Source organism: Cervus elaphus, chromosome 18, assembly GCF_910594005.1.
Source record: "Cervus elaphus chromosome 18, mCerEla1.1, whole genome shotgun sequence".
Taxonomy (NCBI): Eukaryota; Metazoa; Chordata; class Mammalia; order Artiodactyla; family Cervidae; genus Cervus; species Cervus elaphus.
Window position 1 is genome coordinate 16,016,649 of NC_057832.1, and position 18,705 is coordinate 16,035,353.

An 18,705-nucleotide genomic window follows, 5' to 3' on the forward strand; every position below is an offset into this window, starting at 1 on the left:
AATCAGCTCCTGGTCTTGTTTTTTGCTGACTGTATAGAGCTTCTCCTTCTTTGGCTGCAAAGAATATAATCAGCTTTTGGTATTGACCATCTGGTAATGTCCATGTGTAGAGTAATCTCTTGTGTTGTTGGAAGAGGGTGTTTGCTATGACCAGTGTGTTTCCTTGAAATTAAGATTACAGATGTGTATATATGAATTTATACATCAAAGCTGCGCAGCTCTACAGAACTATGAGTGTTTTTATTTTATAAATTTCTTTCTCACAGTCAACAAAACTCTACCTTTTACACTTTGTCTTTCTAATGGTAATACTATTCAGCTTATGGTCTCTTCCAGGATTTACATAAGGATCCGTGATCACAAGGGGAGTGGTCCCTGCAGACAGATGTGGATTTGCTCCTAACCGAACTGCTCTCTTACTGGTGATTTGGAGCAAGTTACCCAAGCTCTCTGAACATAGGTTTCCCAACCAAAGATGATACAAGTAATAATGAGCTTAGTTTGCAACTTAGATGGGCTGACGGAATGGGTGCTGAATTTATGTTCTTTTTCACCGCCACCCACCCTCAGAGGAGGGAATTTTGCATCCTTGATTCCTTTGCCAAAATAAGTTGTTGACATTCATTGTGTTAGCTTGATAAGCCTGCCACAAGGAAGAAGCAGAGACCAGACAACCTAGGCAGCAGACAGGACTGTCTCATCGTCCGGAGCGGGGACATCTAAGGTCAAGGTGGTGGCGGGGCTGATATCCCCGAGGCCTCTGCCCTCAGCTTGTAGGCAACTGTCTCCTCCCTGTATGCTCACTTGGCCTCACCTCTGCACACGCGTGTGTGTGTGTGTGTGTGTGTGTGTGCGTGCGCACGGGCATGTGTGCTCAGCTCCTCGTTCAATGAGGACACCAGCCAGGCTGGACCATCAGCCCCTCTAAAAGGCTCATTTTGACTTTGTGATCCCTTCAAAGATTTTTGTCCCCATATGTGGTCAGATCCTGAGAAATTGAGAGTTAGGGCTCCTATATGAAATCTGGGAGAGGGGAATTCAGTCTGTAACATTAGTGACTGGGGAAAACCCTCCAGGGCAATTTCTGGGTCTCAAAGAAGAGGCGGCCCATTTGTAAAAACAGACAAATGTGTCTGTCCAAGTTGCTGTGTGTATGAAACTGTGCTGGAAGCTGTGACCCAGGTCCCATTTCCTCCTCTGGGGGAAATGGACCAGCACCTCCTGTCCAGACTGGGAAGTGTCCATGGGAACGTGTCTGCCAAGGCTGGCAGCAATGATGCCTAGGAAGCGCCAGTAAGTACTGGTGGGTATTTTATGAAACAGGCAAAGCAATGCTGAACTGATAACGAGAGCTGAAGTGTTGGTCACAGGTGTACAGCCTTTTCCCCATGCATGGGACAAGGGACTTGACAATTTCAGATGCATCTTCTAAGAAAATAGGAAGATCCCACGTCACATCTCTCACATTTAGAGATGACTCCCTGGCTGCAGTTGGAAGGTCCTGTTGGCCTTTTCTTTGATTTAGGGAACTGCCAGTGAAGCTACCCTGGTGGCCCTGCTGGCCGCTCGGACCAAAGTGACCCGACGCCTGCAGGCTGCCTCCCCGGAGCTGACACAGGCTGCCATCATGGAGAAGTTGGTGGCCTACGCGTCTGATCAGGTGAGTGTGGTGCCCAGAGCCTCCTTGAGCCTCCTGGGGTGGAATAGCTTGTGTGGTGTCAAGTCAAAATCACACCGAGGACTTCCTGGTGGTCCAGAGGTTAAGACTCTGTCTCCCATTGTAGGGGTGTGGGTTCTGGCCCTGGTCAGGGATCTAACGTCCCATATGCCTCAGGGGGTGTCCAAAAATTAAAAAAGAAAAACAACAGGCTGTGCAGTATCCTTTCCAGTCCAAGAACAGTCCCCCAGGTGTCACTAAGCTAGAGACCTGGGCTAAAGAAAAGATGTAGGCTGCAGGTGGGAACTTAGCAGATCAGGCTGAAAAAAGAATAAACATGCTGTGAGATCACCCCGACCCCACCTGTCCCAGCTCGTGTTCAGGCCATCTGGCTGCCTTTAGCGCGGCATAGTGGAGCTGCATGTGGGGCTCAGGGCTCAAAGACCCGGGCTCACGTCCCAGCCCTGTGATTTTATGTTCTGTGATCTCAGACCAATCACGTCCGTTCTCGAAGCCTTTTTCAAACCATCAGACAGGGTCAAAAGGGCCTGCCACCTGCTGTTGCTGCTCTGCCAGCTAGTATTGCACTAAGATGAGGGATGAGGCGGTGCTTTGTAAGGTTTAGAGTTCTCTGCCAGTGGGGGCATCTAGTCCATGATCAGTTCCAGTGGTCAGCCTTCTTGAAAAGGTTAAAGGCAGTTGTGTGAGAGAGAACAGAAGGAAAGCATTGAGCAGTAGCCCCACGAGTGAACCAAGAGTCAAGAGGGCACCAGAATGGTACCACCAGAGGCTTTGGTTCCACAAGGAATAGCTGATCTAGCTTTGCCCACATAGTATTTTTAAAACTTTTTTATTGTGACAAAAGTCACATAATATAAAACATGCTACTTTAACCATATTTAGTTCAGGCTCCCCTGGTGGCTAAGATGGTAAAGAATCTGCATGCGATGTGGGAGAATCAGGTTCTATCCCTGGGTCAGGAAGATCCCCAGAGAAGGGAATGGCTACCCACTCCAGTGTTCTTGCCTGGAGAATTCCATGGACAGTGGAGTCTGGCGGGCCACAGCCCATCAGGTCACGAAGAATTGGACCCGACGGAGTGATTAACACATACACCATGCAGTTCAGTGGCACTAACTACATTCACACTGTTGTGCAACTCTCGCCATCATCCGTCTCCCAGATTTTTCACCTTCCTGAACTGAAACTCTGACCATCAAACACTAAGTCCCCACTACCCCGCCCCTCCCCTCCGTACCCCAGCCCCTGGCATCTACATACTTTCTGACTCTATAAAGCTGACTGTTCTAGGTACCTCATGCAAGTGGAATCAAACTGTTTTTGCCTGCTCAGACTGTATTTTGGAGTGTATTTTTAAGGTTAATATCCATCCTGTAAATAGATTGCTCCTTCTTTTCCCCCCGTGCTGTACAGTATATCCTCATCGGTTACCTATTTCACACGCAGTCGTGTGTACATTTCAGTGCCAGTCTCCCACTTTATCCCCCTTGATGTCCAAAAGTTTGTTCTCTATATCACTGACGTAATATTTTTAATGAATTTCTTAATGCGAGCATTTCAACTGTGACAGCGTTGGAATCAGTGTAGTGCCCATGCTTTGATGCCTTGTTAGGAGGATCGTCTCTGTGTGTGTACTCTAACTCCAGGCGCTAGAGCTGCCCACAGAGGAAGAAAACGATTCACTTTTTTTTGTTTGTTTATTTCTCCCTTGCTTCCCAGACAGACATGAGAAAACTCTTAAAAATGCATTTGTAGGTCTCTATGTATCTATGTTGAGATAAGTTGCTATGAATGTTAGGTGGTAGCCTTTACCAGCAGGGTTTTCATGAGGGAATTTCACCCTAGAAAAGTGATCCGTGGTGTTCTCTAGACTCTCCCAAGGAGGCTGTGTGGTAGTACTATCCTAAATGACAGGAATCAGGTGGGTTCATTATATCGAGTGGACAGCCATGGGCTCTAAGGCACAATTCTGTGGCTTTGAGTTCAGGTTTCCAAGGAGCAGGGTCTGATGTGGGGCTTTAGGGGTTCACCATTTATTAAGGGATGCTCTTTGGGGAAGCTTGTAGGAGTTAGGGACGCCAGATACACAGGGAAGGAATGAGCAAGGATGTGCCCTCTGGGATAGTCACCTCCCATCAGCTCCTCCTGAGTGGAATCTGCATTTCAATGAGCATTAGCCCCCAGGAGCATGGGGTCAAGGTGCTGGTTGTAAATATATAACCCTATCACCTTGCTCCTCGTCTGAGGGTAAAGAGGACACAACCACAAGGAGAGCTACTTCTGAGCATCGTCATATATTTCACATGCAATTTTAGAGCCTCAGATGATAAGAGTGGGACTAGGAGCTTACTAAGAACCTTCTAGAGTAATATCATCAGGTGACATTACTAGGTGTCATTTTCCCAACTGTGCTTCCAAATGAGCATCCACTGCTTCTGTTGAATTCAGACCAGGGGATGAAAAAGCCCTCAATACAGCTCTGTATAATACTGCCCTGATGGCAGCACGTAGAGTCTGCCTGCAATGCAGGAGACACAGGAGATGGGGGTTCAATTCCTGGGTTGGGAAGATCCCCTGGAAGAGGAAATGGCAACCCACTCCAGCATCCTTGCCTGGGAAATCCCATGGACAGAGGAGCCTGGCGGGCTACAGTCCGTGGGGTCACAAAGTCGGACACAACTGAGCAGGCACACGCCCTCGCCCGCAGGCACAGCCCAGCACTCTGCTCCCTAAGAGTTGGAATCATTCAACTGGGAAGTAGAATCCTCAGGACCTGAAACAGCTCCTGGTCTGGAGGAGGTGCCGGGAGTTGGGGGTGCCCAGGAGCCCTGCAGAAGCGCTGGAGGCTGCCCAGAGTCTAACCTGGGGCTTTCTTGCAGGCACACTCCTCCGTGGAAAGAGCCGGCTTAATTGGTGGAGTGAGATTAAAAGCCATCCCTTCCGATGACAAGTTTGCCATGCGAGCTTCTGCCCTGCAGGAGGCCCTGGAGAGAGACAAGGCAGCCGGCCTGATTCCTTTCTTCGTAAGTTCCCCCGGCCCCACAGGAGTGTCTGTGGTGACTGGATCATTTCCTGGCTGCCGCGCGGTAGTCACCGGCCAGGCAGTACTCTGGTCAGTGAGTCTCTTCTTCAGGGCGGCTGGAGCAAAACTCCAGTGATTTTCCCTTCCGCTTGTGTGAATCTCAGAAACACAGAGTACTCAGTCTGGGGCATACTGCTAAACCAAAAGATCTTGCTTCTGCTTCCTGTTAAAAATGACACCATAGGGTGCACCCTTGACATGGTAGATGCGTGACAGACATCGGAGTTAGCTGAATTAAAAATAAAATACGCTTTCCACCCAGAGGGGTGTCCTCAGTAGATACTAAGATGCATCGTTTGTGAGAGATGTGTTGCAAGCCAGCAGTGATTAATTTAAAATACAATTAAATAGGATATAATTAAAATATCTAACTATCCAAACATCAGCTAGTTTTGCTGTACACGGCTGGGCATCTTCCAGTGGGGGAGAAACCGCGGCTGTTACAACTGGAGCCTGGGCGCTGGCCTGCCTGATGTGCTCACGGCGTCATCTCACGTCTGCGCCGGGCTGTCGGGTGTGACTGTGGCACTAGCCCTGTGGGGTCATCTGGCTGCACTTTGGAGTCACCTGGGGGGCTAAGAAGAACGCTGGGGCCCAGGCCCTGCTCCAGCCTCTCTGGGGACGATGCCAGATACTGGAATCGCTTCCCAGCGGCTTCCAGATTCTGCTGGGCACGCAGGATTCCATGCCCCTGGGCACCCATCCGTATCTGGGTACTTCCGAGTTGCAGAGCAAGCTGGGTCCAACAGACTCTAGGTGTCACATGTTTATAACTTGCATTACTTTTTAGGAGTTACTCTTTGAGATGAGCTTTTTTATCCAAAAATTGTTTTGATCAATTCAAATTTACCACCATTTGTTGAATAACTAACATGTAGACGGAAGGCATGATTTTATACGCAATTTGATCTTGATTCAAGGATTTTCCAAGGGAATAAGGAGCATAAACAAATAATTGTAGAAACATCAACAAGTGTCAGGTTGTTGAGTTGGAAGATCTCTTTCATACTTTGGATTATTGTTGGAAACCGGTCCTTTATCAAGAGGTATGCTTTGCCAATGTTTTCTCCAAGTTGGTGACATGTTGTTTCATTCTTAGTAAGTATCCACAAAGAAGAAGTTTTTATTTTTAATGAAGTTCATCTCATTAATTTTTTTCATGGACTATGTCAGTGACACCTAAAAACTCATCTGCAAACCCAATATGTTCCAGATTCTCTCCTGTGTTAGCTTCTAAGAGTTTTATAGTTTTGCATTTTACATTTATATCTATGGTTCATTTTGAACTGGTTTTTGTAGATGGTGTAAGTCTATCCAAATCCATTCCTTGCATGTGAATGTTTGTCCCAGCACCATTTGTTGAAAAGACTCTTCTTTTCCCATTAAATTGCCTTTGCTCCTTTGTCAAAGATCAGGTGACCATATTTGTGTATGTCGATTTTTGGGTTTCTGTTTTGATCCATTGATCTGTCTGTTTATTCTTCCCCAGTACAACACTGTCCTGATTACTGTAGCTTTTACTAAGGCTTGAAGTTGGGTAGTGTCAGTCCTCTGACTTTTTTTTCTCCTTCTGTATTGTGTTGTATATTCTGCCTTCTTTTGCTTCTCTCTATAAACTTTGGGTGTGGTTTGTCAATAGCCATAACATAATTGGCTCGAATTTGAATGAGACTGCATTGAGTTTATAGATCAAATTACGAAGTACTGACGTCTTGACAATGTTGAGTCTTCCTACCCATGTACATAGAATATTTTTCCATTTATTTTGATAAATTCTTTCATCAGAGTTTTATAGTTTTCCTCATATATATCTTGAGGCTTTCCTTGTAGCTCAGTTGGTAAAGAATCAATGCAGGAGACCCAGGTTCAATTCCTGGGTCAGGAAGTTCTCCTGGAGTAGGAAATGGCAACCCACTCCAGTATTCTTGCCTGGAGAATCCCACGGACAGAGGAGCCTGGCAGGCTACAGTCCATGGGTTTGCAAGAGTTAGGCACAACTTTGCAACTAAACCACCACCATATAGATCTTATCCATATTTTGTTAGATTTTTATCTAAGTATTTCTCCCTCTCTCTCTCGCTTTGCCGCTCTAGTTTGGTGTTAGTGTACATGGTATTGTGTTCTTAATTTCAAACTCAAATTTTTCATTGCTGAAGTATGAGAAAGCAACTGACTTTTGTATATTACCCTTTATTCTCTGTCTTGTTATAATTGCTTACTAGTTTCAGGAGGTTTTGGGTTTGATTTTGATTTGGGGGGTGGATTTCTATATAGACAACTGTGTCATCTTCAAACAAAGGTAGTTCCATTTCCCCCTCTCAATCTGTGTATCTTTAGCCCCTTTTTTGTCTTTTTGTAATAGCTAGAATTTCCAACCTCATGTTGAATAGGCATGGTGAAAGCAAATATCCTTGCCTTGTTTCTGTTCTTGTCAGGAAAACCTTTAGTTTCTCACTATTAACTCTGATGTCAGGTTTTTAATAGATGTTCTCTATCAGGTTGAGGTAGAACATCTATTAAAACATCTGCTCTATCCTGTTGGCTAGGATTTTTAAAATTTTTCTGGATTTTGTCAAATATTTTTTGTTTATCTATTGATATGATCACGTGATTTTTTTCTTCTTTAGCCTTTTGACATGATAGGTTATGTTAATTGATTTTCAATGCTGAATCAGTCTTGCATGCCTATAGTTAAGTCCCACTTGGTTGTTATTTTGTATATATTATTGAATTAAATTTGCCTGTGTTTTGTTGAGAATTTTCACATCTATCAAAAGAGATATTTGTCTGTGGTTCTTTCTTTTCATGTCTTTGTCTGATTTTGGAATTTGGTTGAGACTGACCTCACAGAATGAGTTAGGAAACATGCTGTTTTCCTCGGTTTTCTGGAAGAGAGTATAGAGAACTAGTTTTATTTGTCTCCTTTTTAACTGAAATATTTTGTTAGTTTCGGGTACGCAGCATAGTGGCTCAGCATTTTTACGGGTTATGCACCGTTGAAATTCACTATCATATGATGCCATATTTCCCTGTGTGCGCGATGCATCCCTGTCCTGGCCCAGTACTTGCTTATCCAGCTTATCCACAGTAGTTTGTACCTCTTGGTCCCCTACCCTCACCACTCCTCTCCCCCTGGCAATCACGAATTTGTCTTCTGTATCTAGTTTAATGCCTTTCTTGAACGTTGGGTAGATTTTACGAGTGAACCCACCTGGCCTGGTTGCTGTCTGTTTTGGGGGGCTATTAATTTATTGATTGTATTTTTTGATAGATACAGGTCATCTTAGTCTGTTCTGGTTGCTACAATAAAATGCCACAGACCAGGTGTCTTATGAACAACAAAACTTTATTTCCCCCAGTTCTGGAGGCGGGAAGTCTGAGATCAGGGTGCCAGTGTGGGTGCTCCTCAGGGTCTTCTCCTGGGTGCAGACGGCTGACTTCTTGCCGTGTCCTCATATGGAGGAAGGGGCTCAGGAGCTCTGTGGGGCCCTTTTATAGAAGCACTAATCCCATTCTCAAGGGCCTCATCCTCACGATCTCCCAAAGGCCCTGCCTCTTAATACCAACCACTTGGATTTCAGTGGTTTTGCAGATGTTAGGGGCACATAAACATTCAAGCTGTGGCACAGACCTGTTGAAAGCATCTATTTTTCTTTATGTGAGTTTTTCTAAAATTATGTCTTTCAAAGAATTGATCCATTTCTTTCAGGTTTTCAAATTTGTGGGCATAGAGTTATTCATAATATTATTTAAATATTATCTTTTTACCACCCAGGGGGTCAGAAATGATGGTCCTTTTATTTCTAATATTAGAAATTTGTGTCCTCTCTTTTTTCTTAGTTAACCTAGTTAGATGTTTATCAATTTTATCGATCTTGTCAAAGTACCAGCATTTGGGTTTGTTGATTCTCACTATTGATTTCCTGTTTCTAATTTCATTAAGGTCTACTCTAATTTTTATTATTTATTTTCTTTTAGGCCCTTTGGATTTAATTTTCTCTTTGTTTTCTAGTCTCCTAAGGTGGAAGCTTACATTCCGGATTTAAAATTTTCTTTTTCTATTGTATGTATTCATTTAATGCTATAGAGTTTCCCCTAAACTATTATCATTTGTTCCCCCAAACTAATTATTTTCACTGCATTTCACACATTTTGGTAAGTTGTATTTTCATTTTCATCGAGTTAAAAATAATTTGAAAATTTCCCTTTGCCCTATATGTTAATTAAAATCTTTACTGTGTTGTCAAGCCATAAACATGATATGTCTCTCTGTTTATTTAAATCTTCTTTAATTTCTTTCATCATATAAGCCTATACTTGCTTTGCTAGATTTATACCTATATAATTCTTTTTTTGAACAGTTATAAATGGTGTTGTATGTTTAATCTAGGTGTCCATGTGTTTATTGTAGCTTACAGAAATACAGTTAATTTTTATGCTGATCTTATATCCTGTAATGCTGCTGAACTCACTTGTTAGTTCTAGGAGGGTTTTTAAAAAATGAATTTTGTGGGTTTTTCTGTCTAGATAACCAGGTCATATGCAAACAGGTACAACTGTATTTCTTCCCTTCTGACCTGTTTGCCTTTTATTTATTTTTCATGCCTTTTTGCACTGGATAGAATTTCAAGTACTATTTGTTTGGCAGTGATGAAGGTAGGCATTCTTATCTGGTTTCCAACGGTAAAGTGGAATGAATGAGTTTTTCACCATTAAGTATGATGTTATCTTTAGACTTTGTAGATGTTCATTATCAAATTGAGAAAGTTTTCTCTGTTCCTGAAGTTCTGAGAATTTTTATCATGAATTAGTGTTGAATTTTGTCAAATTATTTTTATACACTGATTGATGGGTTGAGTGGTTTTATTAAATCTGTTAACAAGGTGGATTACAGTGGATTTCAAATATTAAACCAGCCTTGCATTCCTGAAGTAATCTCATTTGTTCATAATATAATTCCTATTGCTAGATTCTAATTACTAACATTTAAGGACTTTTGCTTCTATATGCATGAGTAATATTGGTTTGTAGTTTTCCCTTTTTATAGTCTTGTTTTGATGTTAGGGTAATACTGACTTTATAAAAAGACTTGAGAAGCAGTTCCTTCCTCTGCTATTTTCTGGAAGAGATTGTGTAGAATTGATGCTAATTGTACTTTAAACATCTGGTTTTGAATTTAGCACTGTTCTATATATGGGAAAAAGCCAGAGTCTGGGTTCTTGGAAATCACTCCTTTGATATATACCTTAACCATCCAGGGTCAGTATCTGGCTTTTCTCCATCCTGAATCCACTCGGGGTGCACGTCTGGGGCAGCGGCAGTGGCTGATGACTTGGTGGCCACAACCTTGTTTGCTTCCTGATGCGGCAGGCAACGTTCTTGTTTATACCCCCATAATGTGGTGGTGGAAATTGAGAGCAGGGCAGTGTTTCATTTTGGCTGCTACTCTATGTCTTTGTGTTGATGAAGACTTTGAAATAAGCATCATCTATGTGCTCTTCTGGAGAAGGCAGTGGCACCCCACTCCAGTACTCTTGCCTGGAAACTCCCATGGACAGAGGAGCCTGGTGGGCTGCCGTCTATGGGGTCGCACAGGGTCAGACACGACTGAAGCGACTTAGCAGCAGCAGCAGCATGTGCTCTTCAGGGTGGCCAAGACCTCTGTTGGGGCATTTTATATGCATCATTTAAGAGGCATCTACACCTCCATCAATTACATTTCACTATCCTCATGGTGGGCTCTCAAGCAAAAGGTGACAAGTTCACAGACTTCGGAGCAAGTGCCAGATGCTCACACTCATCGCACTTCAAAGCCCATCATGATGGAATAAGTGACAATTCCACGCTAATTCACTAAGTCACTCACTTGTTTAACAAATGAACACCCATGACATACTGGGCCTGTGGGACTGAGATCAAGGAGAGCCCTCAACCATCCTACTGGCTGGAGTGGAGATATTAAGGGAACAGTCTGCACCAGGGTGCAGTGTAATCTGCATTAGAGGTCCAGTGATTTGGAGCAGAGGGATTCACAGCTCATCAGAGCTCATAGTCTGACCTGTATGAAATGCCTGCTTCCTTAGAGCCTTCCCTCTGCCAGCCCCGCGGATCTGTGGGTAGGCGTGGTCCCTTTCCTCTTGCAATGCTCCTGGTGGCAGATAGACATGTCCACCGATCTTTGTGCCATTTGGTGAGGACTATGCATGTGGACAGTGCTTCCCTGGGGGCTCAGATGGTAAGGAATCTATCTGCAATGCAGGAGACCCCTGGTTTGATCCCTGGTTCAGGAAGATCCCATGGAGAAAGGAATGGCGACCCACTCCAGTACGCTTGCCTAGAGAACTGCATGGACAGAGGAGCCTGAAGGGTTACAGTCCGTGGGGTTGCAAAGACTTGGACACGACTGAAGCGGCTAACGTACACATATGCACATGGACGAGGGGTAGAGGGTGTGATGAGCTCAGTAGGGGGGTGTCAGTGAAGTCTTTGCTGAGAGTTAACGTATAAGCCCCCCTGTCCTTGAGGACATGCATCATGAGCCTGTCTTGTGGAAGAAAACAATACTGCAAAGGCACAGAGATGCGGAGGATCACTGGATGCATGAGAAGATGCAGCTGGCCGTTGTCGTAAAGGGGCAGCCAAGGGCCCATGAAGCTGGAAGGAGTGGCTGCCTGGACCAGGCAGGAGTGTTGCTTGAGCTTTGACATGTTTGCTGGTTCCCATTGAAATGAATGCCTGGTGGTTATCATCCTTCACATGTGTGGCTCTGTGCTCGATCCTGAGATGGAGACCCTGATGCCTGGATGTCTCAGGGAGCTTGCTGACCCTGGAGGTCTAGCCAGTCCTGGAGATCTAAAAGGCACGTGAGCCTTTCCTAAGCAAGCCAGCCCCCTGGAGCCCACGAGCCCTGCCCACCTCCTTCATGGTTCACAGAGGGGCTACAGCCCCTTCAAAGTGTGACCTGCTATGGAAAGTAGGGGGCAGATTGGGCAGATCTGACCTGGGAGCCCTCCACGAATTCGCCGGGTCTTGTGATACATTTCTCTTTCTTCCTCTGGGTGGTTTGCTTTCCTGACCTGATATGATCAGGCCCAAGGCAGAGGGCAGAGCCTGCGGGCAGTGGTGAGACTGGCCGATGAGGAGGGGCGGGCAGCGTGGGGTAGCAGGACAGCTCCAGGCTCTCAGAGGTGGGGCACCCAGCCCGCCTCCCCCTTTACAAATGTGATTAGGTCTCTGCAGAGCAGCTGAAATCAGGTTAGCATCTCTGAGCTGAGCCGCGTAATCAGAGCCTGGAGCAGAGCAGGTGCTGGGGTTAAAGCAGCTTCTGAGAATGAGGACAAGCTGCCTCACAGCCCTCAAAACACGGAACACACGGGCCCTGCCATCCCCCAGCCTGGCACATCCTCCTAGGAGCCTGCACCCCATGTTGCCCACATGCTGTGGAGGGAGCTGCCCAGGGATGGGGTTGGTTGGAAGGGCCTCAGGCATGGCCCAGTGTGCTGGGTTCTTTAATGGCAGAACCGGAGTTAAGAATACCTGGACTCTCTTCCCGGTCTGGTCCTGCCTGTTTGTCCTCAGACCCCACGCTGAGTGTCTCTCTTAAGCTAACAGTAAAGTAGGGGGTCCTGAAGACATCCAAATCAGGAGGGTCCTGACTACTGAATATAATGTCTGCAAAGCTCCCAGACCTGGCTGAGACATGGTCTCAGCTGAGGGCCACTCCCAGGACTGGGCAGTGTTTTGTTGATTTTACAAAATGCTCCACGGCAGAGTGAAAATATAAATACTAATATAAAAATCTCAGAATAAAAGGTGTAATATTAACCAAATCCCATCATAAGAGTCAAACAGTACTAATATTTGGTGACATTATTCTAGACTCACTGTCATATACACATTAATAGAAAATAATTTTAACAAGCGGATATTCAGGTTGCATTTTTAAAAGCAGATGGTATGGCATTTCTTTCCATTAGGATTTAACTGAGGAAAATGAGATGAAATGAAAGGAATTCCTGGATGTCAGATGTGTCGTTCCTAAGAGACTTGAGAAAATAATTTGCAAGTGATATTAAGATGGTTGAATCATCCTGTGGGTTTTTTTTTTTTTTTAAAGCTACAAAAGCTTTATGATATAGACAAAGCATTTTATAGGTTTCATGTTCTACCTACCAAACCAGGACCCTTAGACAAAGTGTTTTGATATTCAGTTATATTTTTGGAAGGAATTGCAAACTCCAGAGGAAAATGGCTCACTGACTCAGATTCCCACCCAGTGACTCTTCTGGTCAGGATTAAGCAGGCCTGGAGAATGGCTGGTGCTTGGACGGGGGCGGGGAGGGGTGTGAGGGGTGGGCACATAGGTGGGAGGACAGGGTCTGAGAAGCCGTGGGAAAGGGCAAAGCTGCAAGGTCTGCCCTCTCTGACCTTAGGCTCTGGCCATTCCTGGTCCAGCGCATTTGTGTTGTAAATGAGGAAGCAAACACCCAGCAGGCGTCCGCAGGAGGCAGAGCTGGGCCTCCATCTGGCCTCAGTGTCCCACCTGCTTGGCTTCGACCTCTGTGTATCCATCTTGCCTTTTCATTCTGGTGGCTGGTAACTGGATGTCTCAGGAAGCTTGCTGACCCTGGCGGTCTAGCCAGCTCCTCGGCACCTGAAAGGAAAGTGCCCCTTTCCTAGGCACGCCGGCACTCTCAGAGCCCACAGACCTGGCCACACGCCCTGCAGGGCTCTCACACTCCAGGCCACTGTTCTCCCGCCCTGGTCCCCCAGAGCCAGGGGCCAGAAAACCAGAGCAGCTCTTGTGCCCACAGCCCATTGCAGTGATCTGAAATAACTCACGCTTGTCAGTATTAAGCCTGCCTCTCCTGTTCCTTTCTGCTGGAACCTGGAGTTCGTGCCCCTCCTTTCCCCTCTCCCCAGCCCTTCCTCCACCTCCTGCTCAACACTGGTGCTTCCCTGTGTGGCCCTGCACGGCACGGCATCCCCTCTCCCTGTGGGTATCACAAGCTATCCGTGCAGCGGTCATAGCCTCCCACACTGTTGGCCTTCCCTGACTATGTCCACTGAGCCATCCCCGGGCAGACCCCCACACCTCCCTGGTCAGACCGCTTTGACTCTGAAACACGTTTGGTTTTCAGATCAAACACAGGTGGGCGTAGGTGAAATGCAACCAGGGAGGCCTCCTGTAAACGCTTCTCAAGTTTACAGGCTTTGTTTTTCTGATCCTTCCGTCTCTATTCTCGGGGCACAGATAATTGCTGGAGGCTCCATAAAAGCCACACAGATTGAATGAAATGTCAGTCTTGTCACATGGAAAGAGAAATTTCATTATTTAGACAGCATCCGCCACCATAGAGCAATTAGGCTCTTTGGTTTTGAAAACATCAGATGCTTTTTGATCGTTTGGAGGGTGTTTGCATGCAGTGAATGTTTCAGCACCCAATCTGTGCCAGCAAAGTGTGAGTTCCTAGCAACATGAACAAATAAGATGCAGACCCTGGTCTCAAGAGCTTCATGGATTTCCAGGGCTGGGCCTGGGGGTGTGGCTGTGTGTGTGGAGGTTACAGCAGGGACTATGACATAGGACTGAACAAAGGACATTTGCTTCTTACCCTCCAGGTGGTGGCTACACTGGGGACCACATCCTGCTGCTCCTTTGACAACCTCTTAGAAGTGGGGCCCATTTGTAAGTATCTCATTAAATTTTGTTTGGAAAAATTTTCCTGATATCCAAAGACTTTAGTGAACTGTCTCTTTGGGCTCTCCTTCATAATATTAACTTAATATTATATTACACCACTATATAATAATATAATAATATATAACTGACTGATAGGAAAAGACCCTGATGCTGGGAAAGATTGAGGGCAGAAGGAGAAGGGGACAACAGAGGATGAGATAGTTGGATGGCATCACCGACTCGATGGACATGAGTTTGAGCAAGTTCTGGGAGTTGGTGATAGACTAGGAAGCCTGGCATGCTGCAGTCCGTGGGGATGCAAAGAGTCGGACACGACTGAGTGACTGAACCGACTGATTGATAATATATTATATAAATGTAATATAATTATATAGTAACACACCATATTATAATATAATGTTAACATTATGAAACTTACTGTGGGATAGCCTGCCAGACTCTTCTCACGTTTACAGTGAACTCCAAAAACTCAGAACTTGGGCTAATTGGACAACAGTTAACCTTAGCTGTACCAACACAGTGTTAGTAAGTGAAATACAACAGTGATATCAGATTGCAAAGGCTGTGTTGTCCCATTGAAGAGAACCAACTTTGCAGATTCTCAGAGGGTTGTGTGTGGGATGGCAGGAGAGTTTCCTGTCCTTGGAGTAAGTCTTCCAGCATCTTTTATGGTTTTTTTTTTTTTTTTTTCCTTCTTGGAATTCCTGAATATAGGTGAGCAAATTAAAACAATTAAGCAAATCAATTAAAACAAAAAACAAACAAAAAAAAAAACCTGGATTCCTCCCAAGAAGAAAGTGAGCTTTGTGTGTTTACTGGGAGCCTCCCTGGAGAAGGGCATGGCAACCCACTCCAGTATTCTTGCCTGGAGAATCCCGTGGACAGAGGAGCCTGGCAGGCTACAGTCCATTGGGTCACAAAGAATCGGATGTGACTGAGGGGCTAACAGTTCACTTAACTTCCCTCCTCCCTCAGTGGAGCATTGAGGTTTTCTTAAGCAGAATTCAAAGAATTCAAGGGTGAGCTGGGAATAAATGGCTTGGACCTGAGGCTCTAGGAACACAGCAGGGCTTTCTCTTGCTGGAAGGCCTCTCCTCAGGCAGGGGCCCGGCTTATGAGCATCCTCTCTGTCCTCGGGGCAGGAGAACCAGCTCCTTAGCTGCAGGCAGAGCCGCTGCCCAGGGCGGGCGGAGGCAGGTGGCAGGAGCCAGCTGGAGGGCCTAGATGTTTCCTGGCCACGCTGTGGTTTGTGCCAGGCATCCAGCCGGCTGCGGGGCCTGGCTCACTGCCCATTTGTGGAACGCCAGGGGTTTCTCAGCTCTCCTCACCTGGGTCCACCTGTGGACCACACTCGGGGGATGCAGGAGTGGACCATCTCCCCCCACCATGAGTGATGGCTGGATGGCATGCGTCGGGCCGGCCACAATCACAGCAGCTGTGCTGCAGCCCAGCCCTGTGGCTTCCGTTCTGAGCTCTGCGCCCGTCTGCAAAGTGCAGTCAGAAGCACTTGTCATTGTGAACTGATGGGATTCTGAGTGACTGAGTTAACACACAGAGAGGGTGCGAGGCAGGAGGGTGGGAGGAGCCCTCGGGATCCAGGAGATGTGGAGCTGTTGGCTGGCCCACCAGGTGGCCGCGGGCGTTCCTGCCTGTCCCCACGGGCGCCAGCTCCCCAGCCGTGACCATGGCAGATGTCTGTCCCCGCCGCTGGCTGGAGTCAGAGGTGCAAGGCCGGGGTTGGGGGCCAGGGAGGAGGGACAAGCTGGCTGTGGCCATAGGCGTGGCTTCACGAGCTGCACACCCTGATCCTGGGCCAAGGCGCTGGGCCACTGGATTCAGATGTCAGGCTGGGAACTGGATGTCCGGGCCCCTGGCCAGCTGATGGCAGTCCATGGCTATCAGATTAGAGGGCTGAGAGCCCCACGGGGCACAGCCCACAGGACCCTGCCCCCCAGCACCGGCTGCTCTCCTGTCCTGGGGCTGGGGGCTGTGGGAAGAGCTGGATCATTGAGGAGCTTTTGGTGCCAAATGTAGAGGCTGTTCCCAGGGGGCCGAGGGATCCAGTGAGCACCACTACCCTCCACTCACTGCCCAAGCTTATCCATGAGGGCAATTTGGACGATTCTATTTATGATTGGCAAGGCTCTTATTAACCATGGGTGGTGTCTTCACAGTTGAATGAGCACCTTTTACCTGCTTGCCCTCCTCTGAGTGTCGTTTTCTTGCTTGTCACCAAATATTTAGCATTCTTCAACTTTGGACAAGGCCAGGTCAACCTTGTACTATAGTGCAATCACAGGAAACCATTAAAATAATTCAGATTAGTCATCTTGGCCAGTATTGACCAAGAGGCTTATCAGAATCGGGTTTTCTCCCAACTGCTGCTTTAGGAAAGGTGCTTTTTTAAAAAACAATATTTATTTATTCATGTATGCATTTGGCTGCTCCAAGTCTTAGTTATATCACATGGGATCTTCAGTCCTCGTTGAGGCATGTGGGATCTTTGGTCTCAGCATACAGACTCTTTTTTAAACTTGATTCTTTCTCTGGGGCTGTGCTGGTTCTTCACTGCTGTGCACGGATTTGCTCCAGCCGCGGCCAGCAGGGCCTCTCTTCAATTGCTGGGTGCGTGCTTCTCCTGGCGGGGGCTTCTCTCATTGCAGAGTGCAGGCTCCAGGGGCCTTGGGTCTCAGTAGTTGTGGCCGCCGGGCTTAGTTGTTCCACAGCATGTGGGATCTTCCTGGACCAGGGGTTGAATCCATGTTCCCTGCATTGGCAGGTGGATTCTGAACCACTGGATGGTCAGGGAAGTCCCATGTGAACTCTCTATTTACAGCATGTGGGATCTGGTTCCCTGACCAGGGACAGTCCCTACATTGGGAGCGCAGAGTCTTAGGCACTGGATCACCAGGGAAGTCCCAGGAAAGACCCTTTCTATTCAGTTTCTTTTGAAACAATTTGCCAGTGAGACTGTTTCAGTTGGTCATCTTGGAGTGATCAGTGGGAATTCCTGGTAGATTTTATTGAGAAAAGGATAAGAAACAGAAAGCAGAGAGTTGAAGGCAGACAGGCAGAAGGTATGAAGGTGGGAAGCTGACACGGAGGTCCCCGGTAAGGGGGGCGGGGAGGGGATCCAGGGTAGGCAAGATGGAATGGCTGGTGAGGATGCAGCAGACACTTCCAGAGGTCTGCTGCTTCTGTCCGTGGGGCCATGGAAGCCTTGGAAGGAAACATGCAGGCAGTGGGGGCTCGAGAGGGACAGAGGCTGCCTCCTCCCTTGTGGCCGGAGCAGAAAGCTCCCTGTCCAGGCAGCCTCATCTGGGTGCTGGGTGGGCCTGGTCCTGGGGCGTGCAACTCCTGTGTTCCAGCCATGGGGTCTCCAGGACCCCTGACTCCTACAGATATCCTCAGTACTTGAAGAGGCTAGGAGGCAGGTTGTGCTGTCAGTCAATCACATGTAAGACTCAGGATGTGGCCATTGTAACCTTGGCTCTTCCTTTCCTCGTGGAGAGAGGAGAACCCCACTGGGAATCCACTCAGCAAGGGTATCTGGAAGTTCCTTCTGCAGGAGTTTATGTTTAGTCTTTTCCTTTTTCAATTGAAATGTTTATTGAGATAATGATAGAGCCACATGCATCTGGTTCAATCACTTCATCACATAGAGAAAGGGATAAAGTAGAAACAGTGACAGATTTTATTTTCTTGGGCTCCAAAATCCCTGTGGACAGTGACTGCAGCCATGAAATTTAAAAGACTCTTGCTCCTTGGAGGGAAAGCTATGATAAACCTAGACAACATATTAAAAAGCAGAGACATCACTTTGCCAACAAAGGTCCATCTAGCCAAAGCTGTGGTTTTACCAGTAGTCATCTATAGATGTGAGAGCTGGACCATAAAAAAGGCTGAGTGCTGAAGAATTGATGCTTTCAAACTGTGGTGCTCGAGAAGACTCTTGAGAGTTCCTTGGACAACGAGGAGATCAAACCAGTCAATCCTAAAGGAAATCAACCCTGAGTATCCATTAGAAGGACTGTTGCTGAAGTTGAAGCTCCAATACTTTGGCCACCTGATGCAAAAAGTCAACTTGTTGGAAAAGACCCTGATGCTGGGAAAGATTGAAGGCAAGTGGAGAAGGGGACGACAGAGGATGAGATGGCTGGATGGCATCACTGACTCGATGGACATGAGTTTGAGTAAACTCCAGGAGTTGGTGATGGACAGGGAAGCCTGGTGTGCTACAGT

General features: G+C 46.7%; 1 protein-coding gene across 5 annotated transcripts in view; it reads left to right on the plus strand.

The window, feature by feature from the left end:
* Positions 1-18,705, plus strand: part of DDC (dopa decarboxylase) — an 87,488-nt gene that overhangs the window by 31,615 nt on the left and 37,168 nt on the right. For all 5 annotated transcript variants that reach the window (XM_043873122.1, XM_043873121.1, XM_043873123.1 and 2 more), the window contains 3 exons: positions 1,526-1,660; positions 4,558-4,701; positions 14,382-14,448. In XM_043873122.1, the coding sequence (XP_043729057.1) occupies positions 1,526-1,660; positions 4,558-4,701; positions 14,382-14,448 (346 nt within the window). The remainder of the gene's footprint in view (positions 1-1,525; positions 1,661-4,557; positions 4,702-14,381; positions 14,449-18,705) is intronic.